Here is a 23,484-nt window from a genome sequence, read left to right on the forward strand (position 1 = left end):
TTGACCCCAGAATTCCTTTTAATGGATGGAAGTCATGCTAGGTTACTTCACAAGTACACTTTGTACCAACTGTGAGTTCAGCATTGAACAGTGGAGAATATCAGTGCATATGTATGTTTATCCCTGGACAAATAAAGAAACCCAAAACCAAAGAAATTACATAACATGTATTTGGAGTTTAGTTCACAGTGCATGCTGAGAAACACTGACTTCCACTGTGCTCATCATGCAAACAGAGTCAGCACACACACAACAGAATTTCCACTAAAAGGTTTTGAGTTCAGTGTCTGGCAGCAGGATTTAGACAATAAATTACACATATAGGTGACAGGAATCAGAGAGTTACTGTGAACGACACCCTCAAAAGTCCTTTGAAGGAGCGGCCTGGTTTTGGTCAGTTATCGGACCAACAAAAAAAACAGTCTGACAGAGGGGGCACGCAGGTTACAGGAGAGGGGAGGGGGAGCGGTTACTAATGTCCTTTGATGAAGTTCAAGGTACCAGCACAACTCTCATAGTGTTGGTGTAACCGGAACCGGGGCGCCAGCCAGTAACAACAATGGCCACATCACCGGACTTGAAGAATTTGCGGTGCTTGCCTATGGATAGAGAACAGAGAGGTATCAGTGTAAAAAAAGAGATTCAGTTAAAGGTCTAATGTGTAACATTTAGGAAGATCTATTGGCAGAAATTAAATATATAATATGCATAGGTATGTTTTCATTAGTGTGTAATCACCTGGAAACAAGAATTATTATGTGTTTATTACCTTAGAATGAGCCTTTTAATCTACAGACACCGCAGGTTGCCTTCCACGGAGGCTGCCGTGTTGAGCCTTCTAATAATTTCACTACTTCTAAAAGTCTTCGTATTTGAGAATAATTTCTATGCAACAAAACACTCACCAACTTCCAGGGCAAAGTTCACACGCAGGTCAACGTCCTCGGCCCAGACATCGTTGGCAGGCTTGGTGTAGAGCACGGGGTAGATACCACGGTACAGGTGGGCCTGGCGAGCGGTCTGGCCACAGCGGGTCACAGCAATGATGGGGGCACGGGGCCTGTACCTCGCCAGCATGTGAGCAGACCTGTATGTAACAGGTACAAATTATTACAAAAATGTTTAAAATATTTATATTTAAACCTCAATTTACAAAAAAACTAAACAATGGCATTAAGGGCCATCACTATAAAGCTCCATAGAGCTGAGGGGAACAGCAGAGTAATTTGATCCATGGATATAGTATATAGCTGCTTTAAATATGCCATTATCAGTAGGAAATCCATCCAGCTGACAGTAGTACGTCCTCGATCATGTGTTGTGTGGATGAACTCCCAAATGGAGAGGCATGAACAGGGAGTTAAAATTAACTTGTAAAATGTCAGGGTTCAGATCTCAAAAGGTCACAAGTGGAGCACAGATTGTGAGTGCCGTGGAAGTTGGCACATTTCATATGAGCTGAGGGAGGGAGTGGAGGCGGAGAGGTAGAGAGATATTATAATGCACCAGCTTCTTTGCTCACAGTGGGTGCCGTGGAGGACATTATGAGTCAGAGCACTGCAGAGGAAATTTACAAGATGGACCTCTTCTTTGAGTCTCACCTTCCAGACTTGGTGAGCACAATGATGGCGCTGGCGCAGCACTTGAAGGAAGCCTCCACGGCACCGATAGCGACAGTCTCTGTGGGGTCACGGGTCAGATGAGAGGTGCGACGAAGCTCCTCGAACATCTGCCTGTGGAACATGGCTGCCTCTGCTTCACGAGCAATCTGAATGTGTGAAAGAAAATAAAAAAACAGGTTACAGAAGTGCCGGGCTGCACTCATGCAGCCAGTTTTAACTGCAGGAGTTAGTTTGCATTTTAAAGGACAAATCACAAAAAAAAAGGCAGTTAACCTCAGAGGTCTTCATACCTGAAAGCACACTGATAGATGAAGCTAAACAATAGCTGTGCACTACAGATTCTCAGACACATGCTAATTGAGTAATATGATCACACAATTAAAGCACGATGCAAGAAGAGATGTAGAGATGGTAGCAGATGGACCGAGGGAGGAGCGGGTGCAACAGGGATACACAAAGCAAGTCGAACAAATACTAAACAAGCTGTTAGTAAAACCCAAGCTGATACCAACGATGTGCTCACAATGTAAAAGCTGCTTTTCTCTTCATTCTACATAATTTACAAAATATAGCTTATACTACAAAGCAAACACTATATTCAAGTAACTTTTAGTCACTTTATGACCTTGTTTTTCACTGAGCTGATCAGATGATGACAATAAATTGTGAAACTGTTTTGGAGAGCTGGACAGACCAAAATACAAAGTACAAAAAGCGGCTCAAGGTCTCCAGAAAACAGTTTATATAAAGCCCTGACAAATAAGAGTCACCAGCACAAATGCATTGCTTGATCATGTGAATTTGGCAGCTTTTGGCATTACCATTGGCTCAATTTTCACATCAAATTAAAATAACTGACCAAATGCAAAACACTGGTACAATCTTTCAATATGAAAGATGCCTATATTTTCCACACATAACACTAAGCAAGATGTAACACTTCAATCAATAAATGGGACCAGTAGGGGGCGCTCCTACCATGTGCTGTGTGCGCACGGCCTCCAGGGGGTAGTCTCCCTTGGCGGTCTCACCACTCAGCATGATGCAGTCATTGCCATCCAGCACGGCATTGGCGACATCATTAGCCTCAGCGCGAGTGGGGCGAGGCTTCTTGGTCATGCTCTCCAGCATCTGAGGAGAAACAACAAAACTCTCTGATACACTTTGCTTTTTAAAAGGTTTTCCTAGGTTTTTTATTCATCCTACTGATGTCACAGACCTGTGTGGCACAGATGATGGGCTTGCCGATCCTGGTGCACCTGCCAGTCATCATCTTCTGGGCGATGAAGACCTTCTCTGTTGGGATTTCAATGCCCAGGTCGCCACGGGCAACCATGATGCCATCACTAGCCTCCAGGATCTCATCAAATCTATCACACACAAATAATCAGTCAAACAGTCCCCCAAAGATTCAGATATGTGAAGATTCAAGCGTGACCACTGGGAATCGACCCACCTGCGCACACCCTCGTGGTTCTCCAGCTTGCTGATGATCTTGATGTCCTTTCCCTTCTCGCCCAGCACTTTCCTGACAGCATGAACATCAGCAGCCTTACGGATGAAGGAGGCGAAGACCATGTCAACACCCTGCTCCACGCCGAACTGCAGGTCCTTAATGTCCTTCTCAGATACAGCGGGCAGGTCGACAGCAGCTCCAGGCAGGTTGACGCCCTTCTTGCTGCCCAGCATACCGCCATTCTCAATTTCACACATCAGGAAGTCGTTGCCTTAAGACACACAGAATGAAGAGAAACGTCATTTCTACCAGTAAGCGGAGAGGGAAAAGCAAAACCTACATGAAAGACAAACAACATGAGCCTAACAGATGATTGTTTGTGCGCTTACCAATGTCTTTAACCTTGAGGGAAATCAGACCATCATCAATGTAGATGTGGCTTCCGGTCTGCACAACCTTGGTGATGTTCTTGTAGTCGAGCCACAGAACTTTCTCATCACATTTCTCCATGTACTGGTCATCAAATGTGAGCTTGATGGTTTCACCCTTCTTGAGCTCAACCTCAGCAGTGCCACTCTAAAAACCGGGGAGAGACAGCATTTCATTCTCAGGGTGAAAATCTTTGAAAGAAACCTTCATACAATGATTTGTGCAATAAATCAAAAGAGGCCTCATTGGAGCCTGGGTAATTTGGCCAGAACTCACGCCCTTGATAAGTCCGGTCCTGATTTCTGGTCCCTTGGTGTCCAGAGCGATGGCCACTGGTCTGTATTCAACAGTTCCTGGCGTGAAGCTCTCAGTTGCATCACGGACATTCTTGATGGTCTCAGCGTGGTACTGTATGACAAGGGGTGTTAAACAAATGTTATCAAATTGAAAATCTAATATAAAAGGTAAAAGAATTTACCCCAGTGAATTATGCTAGTAAATTGTTACAAAGTCATAATACTTTGTTTTATTTAGGCGGAGAAAAGATTATCTCTAAATGTGTCAAATTCTTTTAAAGTAAAATTAAGTTAGTGCAACAACAGGTGGACAAAGTTGATCAAGCAGTCACACGGACAGCACAGTACTGGTTACATAACTATATGTAGTAAATGTTGTATGACAGCTGCAGGCATTTTTAGCACATGACATTGTTCAATATGAGTGTTCATAAATAGCTGCTCACGGACCACATATAAGAATAGTTTCCAAAATATTTGAGGCTTTAAAGCACGGTGTTTGACAAATTAAATGAATGGAACAGAATAACAAATTCAAAGTCTAATCTGTACACTGCCTACTGTCTGCAGTCAATACTGAATAGTGGTTTCCCTACATGCCTTCTACTTGTACAGTTGCTGCGAGGCTGACTCTCAGAGAAGTCCTATTTATAGCTGTACTGGCAACTGACACACCAATGAGAGAGAGGTCAAATCTATTTTGCACTTCTCATAACAAATAATGTATCCTTTGTTTTATATATATATATATATATATATATATATATATCATTTGTTGCATTTTGTTTTGTTGGCTAAAATATAGGATGATATGCTGAGCAATCACACCACTGCTCTGAGATCTCTAAAGCCACTCTGAGAGTTGAGTTACATTGAAAAAAAACACTGTTAACCTTTAAGTTCTCATACTACAGCTGATGATAGATTTGATGGCTCATCCACTCAGGTGACAGAGGAAAAGGTAAAGAGGCATGACTTTTAAAGGCGAAGGGTCAATAGTATATGATAGGCCAAAGAGTTGGCTGTGATGCAGTTTGCTCGCCAAAACACAGACCCGGCACTGAGGGGGCAAGTACAAGCTCATAGATCACATTACAGCCAGACAGTTACCAGGCCTCATGAGTAATGTCACACTGATGGCTGCAGCTGTAAAGGGTAAATCCACACTGAGTCACTTGCAGAGGGGAACGGCCACGACTGTTGTTCTACTCCTTTTGAGTTCAAACTCTCAAGCATGTTGCACTTCTGCACACATTTGATTCAGTAAGGTCACAGCAGCTGTTTTAGCTGGTAATTCGCCTGCTGTGACGTCACTATTTAGGATTGTGCAGTGCAACAGGCAACAGTGTTTATGTGAACTTTTTTTTAAATAAGACATATTTGCTGAATATTTCTGACTTACTTCATGTGTGCCATGAGAGAAGTTCATTCTTGCAATGTTCATCCCAGATTTGATCATTTCCTTGGCCATGTCCACGGACCGGGAGGCAGGTCCTGCATGGATGGAGACAGAAACACTGAGCTAAATATTATGTTTATGTTTATGTTTAGGTCACAGGGATGTTTTAAACCCAGATACAATGAGATCATCTTTGAATGAAGTGTGTAAACATGTATTGTCAGTGTTTATTAATGAGTCTAACCAATGGTGCAGACGATGCCGGTGTTGCGAGACACGGCAGGTTCAGAGTCGATGTCCAACAGGCACATGTGCTCAATGAAGGTGTCCGCCATGGCAGCATGCATCTGCTGGGTGTGGATGATGGAAGAACCCATATCTTTTGATTTCGACATGACTGGCTCTGTGTCTGCAGGAAATGACCTGTGGAGACAGTGAAGGAAAAAAAAAGAAGTTAAGTGTGATGATCGATTAGTACCTGACAACTGTACGTTTGACATGTCTTATAGGAGATTCAGGGTCCTCTGACAGAAGACAGTCCAGGTAAATACTATGAGTTGTGGTCTAAATGGTGACAACCAATAACTTGTAATAGAAGCTAGATTCAATAAACAAATCTGTGTGTGTTACTTGTGGTAAGGTGTGACCTTTCCATGGATTCATTGTAAAGTCTCCCCGAATGGAGAGGGACTATGCAAGCTGACCGAACAACCTGCTCATAAAGCAACAACGACAGTATGTGCCTGCCCGACTTCACTCTTCACTCCAGCAATAGGAGAAGAGGAGCTTGTCATTTAATTCATACACAAAAAATAGTTCCAGCACTCCTGGAGAAAGCTGAAACACATTATTTATGCTGCCTGAGGCGCAATCATGCTTGAGATTCCAAGCAATGTACATTAAAAGGCCAAAGGAGAGGTAACAGCATTCAGTTTACAGTCCATGCAATAGAGGTATGCAACATGCATGACACATGTGTCGTCGGTCAGTACATGGTGTGTGTGTGTGTGTGTGTGGCGGGGACACCATTCCTGCACACAGAATTCTCCTAAAATAACATGGTCAGCCGAGAGTATTTATGGGCTGTAGAAACGTATTACAAAAACACATCCTACAACTCATCATGATTACATGACAAAAAGGCTGTGTTTATGACACATTACAGCTTACAGACAAGCAATATTTATGAGTGAGGCAGTCTACAAAACCTTGTAATTATTGCAACAGCTAATTACTAAAAATATTATACGTTAGACTGATATTTATTCCCTTGTTTATGTCTTTACTTTACTTTACTCACTTCTTGTCAACCTATCAGCTACTGAGGACATCAGGGTTGTCAATATTCAGATAAGAAAGAAAAAGAGCAAAATTTCCCAAGGAGAGAAATTCAGCTGCACAAGAAGCAGAGCAGCAATATGGTATGACAACAGGATCAGATAAATAAATAAAATACATAAAGTTAGAGAGCTATATGGAACTTTACCTTAGTACAGTGTGCATAGAGGAAGTGTAAACCAACAGTAACTTCAGATTCTGTATATTTCTATACTTTAAATATATATTAAATAAAAACATCAATGCAGAATTTCTATCACATAAATTTAAATATTATATCAATAAGTGATATAAAGACTTTTGAAGAAAAAGTTTGTTCAGAGGTTGAAATTACTTAAAAAAAAACATGCTAGGAAATTAAAAAATTCAGTTAAAACTAGTACACAATCTGCTCTCCACTCTTTGTCATATGGTTTCATCTACTTGCTGTTACTCACCAACTGGGTAAACTTTGCAAGGACGAAGGCGCCACTGATTCTGCTGTGGCGACAGTTTTTATTCCCCTCACTAACCGGGACTACTTTCCTGTGTGAGAAGCCCCCGGTGACACAGGATATAGGGCGCGACAGTTAAGGCAACGTTTACCGTTTGGGCAGCGAGTTGGACGTATATTTTTCACATAGATGATGTTTTCTATGCGTAAGTATCAAATCCAATGACAAATTTCTTGCAAAAAGCGCAGAAGTTGGACAATATTGAGGGAGAATACAGCGCAGGTGCGAGTGTTGTTCGCCTGACCAATCACAAGCTCTTCCTTGGGCCTGCGGTCATCAATCTGGATTTGAGGCGCCTTAAATTATAAATGAGAGGACAGCCATAGACTGTAATTGAGGCTGTGCTGCTTCACTGCTTATTCTGGTGTGTCATGTGTTTTTACGACAATGATTGATATCATTAGGGTTTTAGTCTATTTTTTTATTAAATATATTTTATCTGAAGGATCAATGATTTACTTCATTGGCATATTGCAATATTAGATGTTTTATGGTTTTCTGTTCTTTTGGAGAAAACTCTAACACGATGTTTATATTGTATTTAATACTTGTGACAACAAACTTTACTCGAACCATTAAAGACAGTTCTGCCACTAACCTGAATTTTTGCTTGAACTTTTAACACAAATTAAATCTTTGCTGTACTTACTTTACTTTATCATCAATATCATGCAACATCTAGTAAGAAATGTCTGTTTGTAACAGCTATATCAGGAATGTATTATTGATTCAATATAGTTTTTTTCTTTTATTTATTACTGATTTCATATTTGTATGTATATTATATATTTCTCCTCCTTTTATGGTTAACCCATGGGCTCTCATTTTAAAGCTGAAAAATCATCTCTTTTACTTTTTTCTTTTGCATGTCAGACCTCCTTCCATACCACCCAACAGGCAGGGCTTGTTTCATGAGATAAGCATGGGTGGAACTGTGTCTGCATTCCTGCAGCATGATATGACTGTCCAAATGCTTTCATTTAGAGCTTGATATACAATAATGGACTTTCAGAATGAGAAGAAAGGTGCAGCCAAGCTGAAAATTACATGCCCTGGAGGATGTGACAGCTGAAGAGTCGGAATCAGGTTTATTGCCAAGTTGCCAAGTAGCCAATAAACCTAATTCAAATAAGGAATTTGCCTTGGTATTTAGTGCATAACAATAAACACATTAAGAGAAAATTAAAAGACAAAGGGCAAGTATTGCAAAATTCAAGGAGCATAAATTAAAAATAGAAGCATTGTATGTGTCAATATTATTAAAAATATGAACAATATATCTGTTTCTTAAAAGGAAAGAGCTGTACAGGTTTGTGCAGGAATGTGTAAAATATTGACAAAGGAATGTGCAATGCACACACATTCCTTTGTCAATATTTTACACACACATCAACAGTATGAAGTTTATTGCATATGTGCAAAGTACAGAAATAATAATACAAAAACAACAATAGATGCATGCAGAGAACCAAACTTAATATAAGCCATAATAATATCAACATAAAATACAAATGTACTAATGCACTTATTACGCTCTTTCAGGTATAGCAACACATGACACACTTTTACTAAAAATAGAATAAAAAACATATGATATGTCTGGTTGTCAAAGCATTTTCTTGTGTATATATATATATATATATACATTATGTACTGTAGTTGAACCATGTTGGGCTCCATGAAGCATGAGGATCATATTAGGAACATACTGTACTCACCATAAATATAAATCAGTGCTATGTTCAACATACATGTACACTCCCCTCTGTGTTATTTAATACAAATTAAATGTGTTGTCTCAGCCCTTCTCAGAAATCAAATCATCTTTATCTATAAACATTTACCGGCTGCTGTTAAAACTAAAACAACTGTTGACCTCACTGATTAAAGTGTGTGCAACCCAGATAGAGCAGAACGGCATAAGTTTCTTAACCCTCTGCAAGTGACTCAGTGTGGATTTACCCTTCACAGCTGCAGCCGTCAGTGTGACATTTCTCTTTTGGATGGTGGTTGTGGCTTAATTCCAATTATTGACAGAAAGGAAAGAATATTTATCTGAAACATTTGTTACTATGTATAAATTGGATGGAAAGACTTGGGTTTGCTCATTTGCTGCAGCTTTAGAAAAAAGCTGCAGTCCTAATTTGCTGACTAGGCAGGTAATTAAGCTGAACTTACACATGTTTTAAGGTAACCTTAAAAAACACCTAGTCTGCACCAGAAATATATAGTCCAAAGAGCTATGGCTAAACCAACAAATATAATGAATAATGTCTGTAAATGTTTATGCCCCCCAATGCTGTTTAACACCCTCATTAAAATGTACAGTATTTCATCTGGACCTAAGTGACATTTAGGACTCCTAAATATTCTTGGAACGTGTGGATGCTGGGATCCACCAAGAGGCAGAAATCTGACTCCAAACAGACTTTCACCCACCTCCCATCCATGTAAGGATAAATGCACAATCTCAAGTGTGATAAGTTGGACAAGAGCCAATGGAGCCACTGGCTGACTGCCAGTTTACAGAAGGGTTTAACAATACATTTTATATCCAATTAAATTGTCTCAGTTCAACTCTTTGTCAGCATATACATATAATTCACAACATCACACAAAAGCATTCTTATTCTTATTCTTATTCTTATTCTTATTATTACAAAGCTTTTCATGGTCAGGCCCCTTCATATCTTAAAGAGCTCATAGTACCCTATTAAACAACTAGAACACTGCGCTCTCTGATAGCAGGGCTACTTGTGGTTCCTATAGTCTCTAAAAGTAGAACAGGAGCCAGAGCCTTCAGCTACCAAGCTCCTCTCCTGTGGAACCAGCTTCCAGTTGTGGTTCGGGAGGCAGACACCCTCACCACATTTAAGAGTAGGCTTAAGACGTTCCTCTTTGATAAAGCTTATAGTTAGGGCTGGATCAGGTGAGTCCTGAACCATCCCTTAGTTATGCTGCTATAGGCCTAGATTATCGGGGGATTTCCCATGGTGCACGGAGCTCCTTTCTACCTCTCTCTCTCTTTCTGCACTCATTCATGTCCCATTAATGCATGTTACTAACTTCACTTCTTCCCCGGAGTTCTGGTGCTTTCTCGTCTCACAGGTTCTCATGGATCCTGGTGGTGCCTCCTGCCATGGTCCTGCTTGACTCCCATTGCAACTGAACTGTGGAATTGTTATCAATAAGTTATTGTTATATTGATATAATGTTGTATGAGGTCAGGTCACAAGACTTTTTAAACTCTAGCTGCACCACATGTTCAAACCGGTTATACATTTAGTACTTTTTACAAACCTGTAATCTTTTTCTTTAATGTAATGTGAAACTAACTCGGATGTTGTGTGTTTTTTTGTTCTGTATGATTTTGTGCTTTATATGTAAAGAGGTGCAGCTCTCTGGGGTGTCCTAGTGGTTAAGACCCATTACTGCAATATCCCTGGTTCAAATCCAGTTTTGGGCCTTTGTTACTTTTCTCTCTGCTATTTTCATGTCTGTATCTTTACTGTCACTATCAAATGAAATATGTATTACAAAAATAGAGACTTTGATCTCAAATAGACAGCCTGTTTAAATAAAGGATTTACCAACTTGTATTTATTTCAGTTGACTCAATGTTGACTGTTTGGTGTCTACAGATGCAATAGATATTATATGAGGCTGGTTACTGTATAACTCTGATCCCTGTATCATTCACTGTGAATCTGATGTTCAGATATCTTGTGGGTCTGGCAGAAGAAAGCCAGGTAGTTGTAACATAAGAGTGGGTGTGTAAAATGAGAAGGTGGATACAACAACACAAAAACTACACAATATAATAAAACATAAATCAATACCCCCGCAACAAACACCGGCTTTGGGAAGCACACAATGTGTCTGAGATGTGTTGACTCACCTCAGCAGAAATTTTAAGTTGCTTTGTATGTGATTGTTTTATATTCTTATTATTCATGCACCGCCTTAGAAGTGGCAACATACAGTGGAGGGGTTCACGATATTGTGCCCACCCACTATAAATAAACACCGCCACATAACAAACACCCACTCATGTCTAAGTGGATTACTCCTTAGAAAAGCACTCGTTGAGAGAAGACTTGCACAGATGTATGCAGTCCTAGAAGTGTCTAATCTGGCCAGACAGCAGAGCAGCAGGTGACGGCTAACAAGGGTAACTGCTGATTAAGGTCAAACTGCAGCACAGCAGGCAGACAGGAAGACTAATAAATGCCAAACATCACCCGTATCACCATCCTTCAACTCTGCCACCAGCCAACTTTGTTGTCTTCACAGTCCTAAAACTGATTAATGAACCTGACTTATCAAGAGTCTGGAGGATAGTGTGATACATGGGTTTGTTTTATTTCCCTTCTCTTTTAGGAATATATGCTGTGGACAGGATGGCACTCATATCACACAAATAGGACAGAGATAGTATATGCGTGCATAAAAAGCATGCATGTAAAGCCCTGGAGCTGCAGGTCTCCGCCTCTCTTCTGTCTGGACCAGGTTCAGCTGATCATGCAGTCAGTATCTGCAGCGAATCATGTGACACTGAAGTCCAGGACTGAACATGTGGGACTTCCTGCTGTTCGAGAGCAAAGGGAGAGAGGACAGCCAAGCACAAACAGCCAGCCAAGCCAGCAAACAGGAATATTCATTGTTTTTGTTGTTTCAAGGTCATATATGAACATGATTCTCCCTTTTGTTGTTGTTTTTACATCATTACATTGTTTGTTCAATGAGAATATGTGGAAACTCTGGAAGGAAAGGTAAGGACTTTTTACTGACAACATTAACACATTATTGCAACACATGTTCCTGCCTTTTGAATAATTTATTAACATTTAAAATAATTTCATAGAGCTGTAACCATCTTCATTTCTAAGAATACAGCATTTAAGCTATCTTATGTACACACAGACCACAAGGGGAGATATATAATAGTAAATGGCCTCTTACAGAATCAGAATGACACACTTGTAAACATGGACACTGGAAGTCAATCAGTGTTGGGGGTGCTGAGAGAAAGTCAGTCTATATAATGACGTCATACTAAATGCTGAATACATGACAGTCATGGTTTTTGCATTAATTTTAATGGCCAGGATAATTTATTTAGCCTATTTTATAGTTATTGACATTAACACCAATGATCTTACTTTTTTGTGGATAAAAGTGATTTTACTTATTTTTCATTATAAGCTTAAACATTTTTATGAACTAATGGTTTTCATTATGCCATATTTTATGGGGCAGAACCCCTACTTCCAATGCCCATGCTCATAAATGCTTATGCCCCTAACAAATCATATGCTGATGGCCCCTTATTGTTAGAGGTGATTTTAAATGTGTGTCAAATGCAGTATAAATAGATCTAATTGCCACCTTCCGTCTGATCGGTGTATTTCTGCTGCTACGTAAGAGTTTCAGGAACTGCTATTGGTTACAGATGCGTGGCATATTGTCAGTCGGGAATATACTCTCTATTTAAACCAACATATTCTAGAATAGACCGAATCCTTATGTTTTTTTAAGATCTTATTCAAAACATAATTAACACTCAAATTAACCACATTTTTGTGAGTGACCATTACAATTATGTGACAAACTAAGGAGTTTGGAGGAACAGCATGTGTCTCACCCATTCAACTTAGATATTAGGAAATCTCTTCTTGCCACTCGAGCAGACTTCCAGACCATGTTACATGAGGAGACAGCTTATGCTTTATTTAGAGCACGAAGGCTTCGTTCTGAGGCGGGTGACAATACAGGCAAAATGCTAGCTAATAGAATAAAGCATACAGAAAATATACAGTTTATTCCAGCAATTAGAGATGAAAATTAAAAACCTTGATGTGATGTAGAGAGAATTAGTCATTTATTTAAACAGTATTATACCAATCCAAATATACGAAGCAGAGAGCAATGCAGGTCAGAGGACATGGATCAGTTCTCTGAGCATGTGAAGCTGCCCTCTGTTAGTGAGTTAGATAATCAGTTGTTGGATGCCCCCTTTAACGCACAGGACAGGACAGATTTGACAAATTCTTTAAAAAGCAGATATCACCTCTTCTACTTTTACTGTATGAAGAGATTGCTGAATGTGAAACTGTGCCACCCTCCATAAAGCCATCATATCCCTTTTGCCAAACCCAGGATAAAAAAACTAACACAAAAGGGAAATTGCCTTTAGGCTATGGAATTGTTATTGTAAGATACTGGCAAAAACTTTCCATCCACAGTCCATATTGATCAAGTGGGTTTATCTCAGGTCGTCTAGCATCGAACAACATGTGGAGGCTCTCTCATGTTCTGGTGGGGGCAGATTCCTTTAATGAGCCGGCATTAGCTTCATCACTTACTTTTAAATTTCATGTACCCCCCACACACTGTAATCAATGTCCCTGGAGATGCTGATATAAAGGGAGGCAAATAATAGTATCATTAATGTGACATTAATGACAGTAATATGTTCATATATATATTGTAGAGGTAGCTGAACTAACAACTAGTAACTAAGTTACATGTGTTTGTCCAGCATAGTGTTCAACAAAGTGCTGATTGTTGCTGAAGAAGTGCCAAAGAACTGAACACATGGTGAGTATATAAGCCCCAAATTTCCCTCTCCCATTCATAATATATTAATTTCACATAAGTAGGTTTGAAAGGTATCTCTATTTTTAGAACTAAAATCAAATTTGATTCATTGATTAGTTGGGCAGAATTAATCTGCAAAATCATTATCATTCCTTAGGCAAAAAATACCATAAATTCACTTGTTCAAGCTTCTATTCTGTGATTTGTTTTAGTCTTCTACAATATTAAATTCAATATCTTTGGGTTTTGGACTGCTGGTCTGCCAAAAAAAGACTAACTAGGTAATTTGGTCTCTATTTTCTGACATTTTATAGTAAAAATAATACATTTATTAATCAAGAACATAATTGAAATGTTTACTGTCTACAATACATGTAGTATGGTAAGGACGTGTTGAAGTCAGTGGCAGTCTCAGAAGCATGCTTAGCTGACTTTGTTTGGGTGGACAGAAGGACCAAATTAGCTTTGTAAATAAGAGGATCTTTTGAATGACAGCTCTTCTCATTAACCCGACAGGAGACTGAGTGTGAGTGTGCCCTTCAGTGGCCAGAGAGCCAAACTGACGAGGACAGTGACACAGAAGAGATCCTGTGTGGAATTCATGTAAGCATCACTTTGTATATTATTTCAGCACAATCTCAATTATCATCACACAGTTGAGTAAAGACAACTACCTACAGAAGTACTGTATATGGTCACTGGATGTTGGAGTGGCAATGGTGTAAAATTTAAAGTGTCAATTGCATCAATAACAGGTGTATAAACAGGTAATAAATGATTGATTAGACACTGGAACATATTTATTATAAATGATCACACACAAAAACAACTCCTTTATCATCTGTCTACAGATCATTCACAAGCAGGTTTAAAAAACATTTATTTAAAAATGTGTTCAGAAATTATGAAGACAGGTTGAGCTTCAAGGTTCATTCTTGACCTCAGAAATAGTTAACTCAAGGTCCTTTCAGCAGCATCTTGTTTATGAGAGTCTGCGCTGGTACGCCTCCATCACCCCTTTCCCACCTCCCCCAGTGCAAGTTGTTTTGAGTTCTTATGTTGTAAAGTGTGCTCATATGTGCTTATGTTGCTGAGGTTTTTTCCCAGTCCCACACTGTACTCCCCTACAGGAGCAGAGTCTGGGAGCTGCCTTTTTCTCCTCCCCTCTCCTCTTGTTTTCTCCCCCCCTAAAAGTAATTTCCCCCAGGAATTATTAAATATTTCTGATTCTGAAGAAGTATTTCTAAATTAATAAATACATCATTAATATAATGGCTACAATTTATTATAATTATATTCAGCATATTAATGAATGACTTGTAATTATGTTAAATATGACATTTAATCATTCGCTATCCCTCACAGGAGATATGCAAATACAGTACACTTGTATTGTGTCTTATAGTAAGTTATTAACCATTTATTAATTGTTTATAAACCTATATTGCTATTAAACGCTAAATAAATACTAGAAAAACATTGTTCCTCACATTTTAAAACTATCTTAGGAAACTTCTTGTCGTGATGGGAATAAAAGTCTGCTTCTCAGACATTGTGGTAAAAATCTGTGAGTGGTTTAATCCCTCAGCCCCCTGTGGTGCTGGGTTGTTTGGACCATAAAGTAAGTGTGTTTGTGTTTGTCTCGGCAGGAGAGCTGCGCCACTGACCTGTATCACCACCCCCAGCTGGATACTGATATAGAGGCAGTCAGGACTTTGTATTCAGACTCTGCAGTCTCTGTCAGGTCAGAACATCTCTTCTTATTATTTTAAAGGAGAGGACATGTGCTGCTTTCATACATAACATTTCTCCTCCCCTTTCCTCTGACAGGGAGTATGGGTCAATTGATGGTGTGGATGTTGACCTAAACATAAATGCCAAGCTTTTGAATGTAAGTTAAATTTACAGTACACTCAATTCACATACAGTATGTTGTTTGCTGTTGGGGCATCTTGGCCTGGTTAACATGATTAAACTGTTTGGTGTCCACAGCAGGAAGTGGCCCAGGCCTGGAGGATTAATCCATCAGAGCCCATCGTTATCCGTCTGCACTTCTCTCTGTCTCAGTATCTGGACGGACCCGGTGGGTATCAACAATACTGCTGTGAGCCAAATTTAATATATATTTACTTTACTTTACTATGAGTCAGTGTGACATCTAATTAGGTAATGTTTCTCACCACAGCACCTTCAGTTGAAGTCTTTCAACCATCCAATACAGACGATTTCAGCCTTGGGAAACAACTTCAGAAGTGAGTGTTCAAACTATATTTATTTTTTATGGCAGTTTCTTAAATGCGTGTTGCAGAAGGCTCCACATTATAAAAGATGTCACTACTGACAAACTCTTTGTTTCTGTTCCCCAGTATTCTCACCGTCTTCTTATCTCGGGAGTGGAAACATCTGACCAACGAGAACATCGTAGTCCGTCAGAAGAGGAGACAAAGCTGGTTCAGGCCAAGTGGAACCATCAAGAAAGTTCGTGCAAGGCTTAACGTCTGGCTCCCGCTATCAAAGTATGTTTCAATTCAGCAGTTTTATTACTGATTCAATCTGTTCTTGAGTCTCTACTGACTGCCTTCTCACCCACTGTGAGCAGGTCAAATGAGCTCCAGGAACCAGCTGTGAAAGAAAGGATCATTTTGCCAGCAATGAAACTGAACCCTTTCACGAATCATACACCTTCATACACCATCAAGAATCCCACAGGAGAGCTCTTCAACTACACACCCAGTGGAAATGCGAAGGCTCTCTCTCCAGCTGAAGTAAATATAACTCAAACTACACCTCTGTAACATACATTTAACATTATGGTTGCTGCTGTGTTTGTGACAATGTTTCCAGGTTTTTGTCTCTAAGTTCTGTTAGTGTTTTATAGTAGTTTTTGTGTCCTTTCATGCACAGAGGGTGGTGGTATCAGCAGTGAAGTCATCAGCACAGATTAGTACCAAACAGCTGATAGAGCTGCTATTCTCCACCCAGGCCATCGGGCACTGTAAGACGACCCCAACTCTGCAGCACGGCTTCTTGGTGCAGGTAAAGAATAAGACATCAATTACAATTATATTTTGTCGGAAAGAGACTTTAAAGAGTTGGGTTAAACTGCACAGAGACTCACAATCCAGCTTGCCCTGACAACTAGTGGTGCTCACATGGTCTTTCCCCATCCTATACGGCAGTGATTTACTATGGTTCAATGCTAATACTTGTGTTGGTAAACAGAAGCACCCACTATCTCCATCTCCAGTGCCATTTCCAGTTCACAGATCGTACAATGGAAACAATTTACTCTAATATTTCTGCATATCACAAAACAATTTCAAAAGAAATATAAATTAAAAACCGTTGACAAAACCATCTCACTATAAGGTCCACTCAGTAGCTGTTCTAGAGCTCTCTATCATGTCACATAATCTTCCTCAGCAGACAGAGATACCCAGTTGTCATAGAAATGTAAGAATTGTCATTAATTAACCTCAATTGTCAAATGTCCATTTTTGAGCACTTTTTGAGACACAAAGAGACACAAATGAGCTGTAAATAAGCTGTTTGGAATTTATTTTGAAATGGATCATTTAGAAATAAATAAACCATAATGTAGTTTGTGTTTGGGCAAAATGTTGTAAAATGGTTCTTAAATGTTAAAACAATACTAACAATTTTAATTTTGGTTCTAGCTAATGTGAAGCAGATACAATGTGTAATGTTTTTCATTGTGTACACAGATAATGAGGTATGCTGAGCAGAGAATCCCCACGCTGAATGAATACTGCGTTGTTTGTGATGAGCGACATGTGATTCAGAACGGCCCGATGTTAAAGGTGCGCTCCTACTAGCTGGTGGTTTTGTGGCTAATCTACTGAAGTGAAAATAGAAATAAAGCTGACTCTTAACATATTGACACTATTCTGTTTTGCGTGTTTTTAGCCAGCAGTCTGCACCAGGGAGCTATGTGTCTTTTCCTTTTATACATTGGGGGTTATGTCTGGAGCTACAGATGAAGTGGCCACTGGCGCAGAGGTTGGTTACACACACATATCGTTATTAGGTAGTCCAGATGATCATAAAATAAGATTACTATATTACAATAATGTCTGTTCTGCAGGTTGTTGACCTCCTGGTGGCCATGTGCAGAGCTGCCCTTCAGTCTTCACGCAAGGGCATCATATTTGAACCGTACCCTTCGGTTGTTGATCCATTCAACCCCAAAATCCTGGCCTTTAGTCCCAAGGTATCAATTGAACTTTAATATACTGTAATTTCTGATTTACTTGTTTTGTGATGGCCTAATCATTGTCTTTTCTTTTTTAATTATGAAGCAATCATGTATTGTTTTGTTATGGCAGAGAAAGAGCTACAATAGGCTGCAAAAAGCTCTGGACAGTGTCTTGTTAATCAGGAGGATGGCACAGGTGACTGATCTTAAAATAAATCCTTCACTCGTGACACAATTTTTCACATTTGGTTCCCCTCATCTGAGAATAATCTAAAAGCTGTTGTTTCCTTGACAGCTGCATTAATGTTAGATGGATTAAACTGTGTTTATCATATCCAGGGTCCCTATTCTGAAATAAAGAAGCAGATGGACAAGATAGACCCTCTCGCTTATCCCTTACTACAATGGTGAGTGACACAATCCAAACAAGCCTTTCACTCATATTTGTATCCTATTTCATGAACTTGGCATGGCATCAAATATGAATATCTCTTAGACTCATATCCAAGTGTGTGTGTTTGTATGTTTGACAACAGGATTTTAGCAAGCAACAGATCACACATTGTCAAGCTTCCATGGAACAGGGTATGATAGAGTAGTTCACAGTTAGAGTCTGATGTTTTAACATGTTTTTGTTGCAAGTTTTACAACAGTAGTAGTTTATAAGTGGCCAAATATTAGATGACATACTTTGTTTTACACTTTATATACATTTTATTCTGTGGTCACTCTCTCATATATTTTCTTATCATTTGGTGCACAACAGCAACTAAAGTTCATGCACACACCCCATCAGTTCCTGTTGATCAGCGGCCCTCCATCCAAAGAGGCTCGTTTTCAAACTGCCAGGAAACTTCATGGCAGCACCTTTGCTTTCCAGTGAGTTACATGAAAGCTGTGCCACCAATATAAAACCTTCATAAAAACATATACACAGAATACAACCCCCTGCTTCATATACCCTATTATATACCCTATTTTCTCTTTCTCAGTGGTTCCCACATTGAAAACTGGCACTCTATCTTGAGAAATGGGCTGGTAAATGCCTCCTATACAAAATTTCAGGTAGAGTATTTTTAGCTAAATTAATATAATCTTAATTTCATGGTGGAGATTTGAAATTGATTTGAAATTATTAAGTGTTCATTTGCTACAATCTCACATTTTTCTTATTATTCTTATTTAAGCTTCATGGAGCTGCATATGGGAAAGGCATCTATCTGAGTCCAATCTCAAGCATATCATTTGGATATTCTGGTATGAATGCAAACATGAGATTACCTATTTATACAAAGATTACCATTTCTTATTGATTCCAGTGTATTCTTAAAACTCATCCCTCCTCTTTGTTCAGAGATGGGTAAAGGGCAGCACCACATACCCACCAGAGAAGAACGCATAAAGAAATACAACCAAATAAACAAAATTCAAGAGGTAAATTATAAATCACATTAGTGCAAACTTTTCCATCTATTCTGGATTTTTGTATCTCATTCCATATTCTGTTCTTATCTTAGGACCAGCCGGGGCAAACCAGGTTTCTGCAAAACAGGAACCTAAACTGCATCGCTCTCTGCGAAGGTAAATTTGAAATAACACGTACATGTTACAAAGAGCATAGTTTTGATAATACAAGAACAGATTTTGTGACATTGTTTAAAAAGTGTCTGTATGTCTTGACAGTGATAACTTCAAAGGACCTTCAAAAACATGGAAACATTTGGGTGTGTCCGATATCAGACCATGTGTGCACACGTTTCCTCTTTGTGTGAGTATAACATGAAGCAACCTTTCTGCCTCCCAGTGTAATAAGAAATTTCCAGACTATATTTCAGATTTCCACGACGTTCTGTCTTTGTCTTTCTCAGGTATGAGAATGGCCAGGTGGGAGATGTCCACATCAACACACAGGAAGCCAGAATCCACAGGGAAATTTTACAAGTAATTGCCTCAGCACAGCTTTGAAGCAAGAAAAAAAAACACTGTCTGAATAGGTCTTAGTTACTTTGTGGCTGAATTTATTAAGTTTGGCTTTTATTGTTTTGACAAGTTAACAATGAGACGCTTTTATCAACTTTTGTTTGAATGAAAAACCTTAACTCAAAAGGAAGGAGAAGGGCATCTCTTCTTTCTGTTGTCAACTGCAATAATATTAGATGGAAGAAACTAGTTTGTTGTGTCACAATGCCCACCTGTAAAAGCTTTTTTTGCCTTATACCTTAATTTACAGTCCGGTGTAATTTAAATTTGATTTGTGTCTACCGCCAGTGTCATACCTATGTACTGTAAATACATATTTTGTACATTTTTATAACCACACATTTTTTAAATAAAAGTTTACAATATTTGGTTCTTTTATTTAACATATCAAATGTTTTCCGATGACTTGTTAATGCAGATTGCTTACTGCTTGAAGGTCCACATTGTTATTTGTGTAATACGTGTGTTTTACCACAAGATGGAAGTGTAACCAATAACAACTACTCTGATGGATTTTTTATTGCTAACACAGGGGCAATAAAAGCCCATAATTGTTGTGTAATGGCAGTTATTCTTATAAATGTCTGTAAGTAGATAACACTACAGATTTTAAAGTTAGATAGGAGTCTGCATTCACAGCTTGAATGTTGACTTGATTCTGTGTTACATTCTGCAACACTAAACAACTGCATAACACACCAGATGTGTCACAGGAGTCACACGCACAAAATTATCATCGGCTTTATACTTAAATAGTAAATTGAGAGTTTTTATGGCACACCAATTTTCTAAATGGTTTATCAATATTCTCACGATGGGAATATATTCACTGATGGTCAGTTAATGTGCATTTAATTGACATTCATAGCCAGTGGATTTCTCTCCTGGGAACCAACTGTAATTTGCCTTGAACTTTATTGACACCATTGAGAACCAAGTCTTTGTGCTCATTGTTCGAGTCAGTGAATATCATGGGGTGCGTACCATCCTGTGAGGCAGAAGTGCACCATTATAACAGTATACTGGTTCCATATGAGCCCCACAGCTGCCTCCTGACCTCCTCCCATGGCTCTGCTCCTTTAAAAGAAGCACCTAGGAAAACACCTCTGTTTGCATCTGGATACAGTTCTGGCTTTATGATTTAATGCAATTTGGCTCCAAGGTATGATTGTCCTTATAAATGTCACTGATTCAAAAGAGGCACAAATGATGTAGCAAGCATTTTCTGGGTCAGCCCAGCAGGCGATGGACTGAAGGGAGGAGAACTGTGAAGTTGCGGTAATAGCCCAAAGGAAGACATTTCTCAAAGACCATATGGCTCTCTGATGATAGTGCAGAGGGGAAGTTGTCTTGAAAACCATGATATACACGTATATTGCCGTAACTATTATATTATTTCTAAAAATCTTTGCCTCAATGAAATTGTAGTTTGGTGCAATATCTGCAAAAAGGCACATTGAAATGTCAACAATCAAAGCCAATTCAGTTGAAACAAAGGATTGATTCAACTGCATGCCTTGTTAAATCTCATTAACTCGTGTTTATTCATCCATATAATTCAAGCAACCACATGGACAAATAAAATCTCTGAGCCCTCAAGGGTTTAACAAAAGCTTCCCTCCAAAACCAACAAACTACAATGTGACAGACATTATTAAATGTTGCATGTGCCTTTAAGAGCACTATGTCCCACTCTACATGTCTCTCTCTGAGCCTCATATGTGTTTGTTGGCATCAGCTGTCCTCAGTGCTGAATAGAGCAAGGACATCTTTTCCTTCACGTCAATGGGATTAGAGGAAGAAATACCCTCTTCATACTGCTAGCTGTCATCTCGGTGCTCAAAAGACAAAATGGAAATGCAGTATGTACAGTGGACAGAAAGAAGATCAAGATAAGTCACAAGTTTGGATTACAAAGCTGATCAGCTTTTGGTTTCTTAGACTAAATGAACAAGAAACGTGTTTCCGATCTCAAGGAAGATATGCAAACAATCCGATGCTCAGATTATTATTTCACCGCTTTCTAAACAATGACTGAACCCAGGGGTCAGATGAAGAGTTCAAATGGGACAAGCAGCACTGTAATGGACCTACAGTCTGCTTCAATCAACCCTGATGTCTCATCTTCATCTTCGTCTCCAAAATTTGGCGGGAGCAACTTCAAGAGAGTCAGCCGCACAGAGGACAGCAGTCCCTGTCCGATCCCCGGCCTGGCAGCAGACATCCTGCACATGCGAGTGAAAGAAGGCAGTAAGATCCGCAATTTGCTGCGGTTTGCAACAGCTCGCATGCAAGGGGAGGGAAAAGATGGCAATGGGACATCACTGAGACAGGTGGTCTTCACTGGCTCAGGCAGAGGAGTCACTAAGACCATCACCTGTGTGGAGATTCTGAAACGTAAAGTGGGAGGGCTCCACCAGGTGTCCAAGCTCCACTACAGGACCGTAAATGAGGTCTGGGAGAGTCCACAACAGGGATCTCCAGATATAACAATGCAGAGGACAGTCCCTGCTATCTGTATCCTGCTCTCTAAAGACCCTCTGGATCCCCAGGAACCTGGATACCAACCCCCCCAAACTCCCACAGAGGATGCAGAGAGACGGAGAGCTCTGCTTAGGCCAGCTCAGAGTCCCTCCTCACAGCACACAGCAAAGAGAGTCTGCCCGGATGACTGGACTGTATGTTCTACACAAACGCCCAAAGTCTGAATGCATCATGTGAAATTAACATACAGTATATGTTAGGCTTGTTCAGAGGGTTGGTCTTTTTTCACCTAAAATATCAAATGGGAATTTAAACTTTTATATTTTAATGTAATAAGGTATTACGCAACTAAAGCTGCTATTCTCCACCCAGGCCATCGGGCACTGTAAGACCACCCCAACTCTGCAGCACGGCTTCTTGGTCCAACTCTAAGCTTCACTGAGAATGAATAAAAGGTGATCATACTTATATATATTATAATAATTAGTATCAACAAACTGTTGATGTGCATGTAAAAATTTAAATCTGTGTTTTGCAACTGAGTAACTTTGTTATGAAAAGTAATGTATTTATTAATGAGTATTAGCTGCGATATTAATAGTCACATTAGTAGTCATATATTAGTAACCTGAGAGCTGATTCTGATGCAAAAGGTCAACAAACACTGTAAACATACACAAAGTTGGTCACAGTCATTGTAAATATAAACATCAAGGTTTGCATCTGTAGTTTTTCTTCTGTTTTGTACTTTTGAAGTGAATTCACGTACATTAATGGATCATGGGACCAGAATATTTTGGTAAAGAGTTTCATGATGATGCTGTCCCTTTTTTGGATGTAACATCACTGGAATAAATGAACTAGTTTGGAAATCAACTTTGACGTTTTCTTTTGTGTTGGAGAGTGTATGCACATCTTTTATTTTAACCCTGTAAACCTGGAGACAAACCTGTTTTATGCACCTGCATTCCAAAACATGTAATCTGGCAGACTTTATTTATCTGTTGTAGTAAAAAAGTTAAAAGCAAAAATAATTTCCAACAATGCCAGATTTGGGACTATTTAACTCCCATTCTGACATTCTCATCCTGACAGAATATAGCCGATAGACAAATCTTATCAAAAATCTGATACTGCTTTATAGGCTGGCCTAGGCTGCAGCCCAGAGGC

General features: G+C 39.4%; 3 protein-coding genes across 6 annotated transcripts; 2 read left to right on the forward strand and 1 right to left on the reverse strand.

Annotated features, from left to right (window-relative positions):
- On the reverse strand, nucleotides 1–7,081 carry pkmb (pyruvate kinase M1/2b). The gene is made up of 11 exons (XM_051382473.1): nucleotides 6,978–7,081; nucleotides 5,447–5,625; nucleotides 5,206–5,297; nucleotides 3,784–3,915; nucleotides 3,468–3,654; nucleotides 3,079–3,349; nucleotides 2,842–2,992; nucleotides 2,601–2,753; nucleotides 1,602–1,768; nucleotides 906–1,087; nucleotides 1–599 (listed from the first exon to the last, which is right to left on the reverse strand). Exons 2-11 carry the CDS (start codon nucleotides 5,595–5,597, stop codon nucleotides 493–495), a joined length of 1,593 nt encoding a protein of 530 aa, XP_051238433.1. The 5' UTR covers nucleotides 5,598–5,625; nucleotides 6,978–7,081; the 3' UTR covers nucleotides 1–492.
- A 4,513-nt stretch (nucleotides 7,082–11,594) lies between these two features.
- On the forward strand, nucleotides 11,595–20,195 carry LOC127352929 (protein mono-ADP-ribosyltransferase PARP6-like). 4 transcript variants are annotated; one of them, XM_051381821.1, is made up of 23 exons: nucleotides 11,595–11,806; nucleotides 13,576–13,634; nucleotides 14,151–14,237; nucleotides 15,284–15,378; nucleotides 15,465–15,525; nucleotides 15,627–15,738; nucleotides 15,820–15,886; nucleotides 16,001–16,150; nucleotides 16,234–16,399; nucleotides 16,539–16,670; nucleotides 17,360–17,455; nucleotides 17,562–17,654; nucleotides 17,740–17,865; nucleotides 17,981–18,046; nucleotides 18,190–18,257; nucleotides 18,387–18,435; nucleotides 18,617–18,729; nucleotides 18,843–18,915; nucleotides 19,038–19,107; nucleotides 19,205–19,284; nucleotides 19,368–19,431; nucleotides 19,534–19,618; nucleotides 19,719–20,195. In XM_051381821.1, exons 2-23 carry the CDS (start codon nucleotides 13,632–13,634, stop codon nucleotides 19,813–19,815), a joined length of 1,953 nt encoding a protein of 650 aa, XP_051237781.1. In that variant the 5' UTR covers nucleotides 11,595–11,806; nucleotides 13,576–13,631; the 3' UTR covers nucleotides 19,816–20,195. The 4 variants fall into 4 exon arrangements, with proteins under 4 accessions (XP_051237781.1, XP_051237784.1, XP_051237783.1 ...); XM_051381824.1 differs by having other exon boundaries at nucleotides 15,627–15,717; XM_051381823.1 differs by having other exon boundaries at nucleotides 15,630–15,738.
- Nucleotides 20,196–21,545: 1,350 nt separating this feature from the next.
- Nucleotides 21,546–23,190, forward strand: LOC127353022 (ribonuclease P protein subunit p25-like protein). The gene has a single exon (XM_051381966.1). The coding sequence runs from the start codon at nucleotides 21,861–21,863 to the stop codon at nucleotides 22,536–22,538; it is 678 nt and encodes a 225-aa protein (XP_051237926.1). The 5' UTR covers nucleotides 21,546–21,860; the 3' UTR covers nucleotides 22,539–23,190.
- Nucleotides 23,191–23,484: the final 294 nt, after the last annotated feature.

This window comes from Dicentrarchus labrax, unplaced genomic scaffold, assembly GCF_905237075.1.
Source record: "Dicentrarchus labrax unplaced genomic scaffold, dlabrax2021, whole genome shotgun sequence".
NCBI classification, from domain to species: domain Eukaryota; kingdom Metazoa; phylum Chordata; class Actinopteri; family Moronidae; genus Dicentrarchus; species Dicentrarchus labrax.

Excerpts from the sequence above, each read along its gene's own strand:
- pkmb (XM_051382473.1), bottom strand. The coding sequence starts at position 5,597 with ATGTCGAAATCAAAAGATATGGGTTCTTCCATCATCCACACCCAGCAG. Across the intron at positions 3,655-3,783 it reads GGACCGGACTTATCAAGGGC|AGTGGCACTGCTGAGGTTGA; the intron begins GTGAGTTCTGGC and ends CCCGGTTTTTAG. Across the intron at positions 2,993-3,078 it reads AACCACGAGGGTGTGCGCAG|ATTTGATGAGATCCTGGAGG; the intron begins GTGGGTCGATTC and ends TGTGTGTGATAG.
- LOC127352929 (XM_051381821.1), top strand. Across the intron at positions 16,151-16,233 it reads GTCTGGCTCCCGCTATCAAA|GTCAAATGAGCTCCAGGAAC; the intron begins GTATGTTTCAAT and ends CACTGTGAGCAG. Across the intron at positions 19,285-19,367 it reads AAATAAACAAAATTCAAGAG|GACCAGCCGGGGCAAACCAG; the intron begins GTAAATTATAAA and ends TTCTTATCTTAG.
- LOC127353022 (XM_051381966.1), top strand. The coding sequence starts at position 21,861 with ATGACTGAACCCAGGGGTCAGATGAAGAGTTCAAATGGGACAAGCAGC.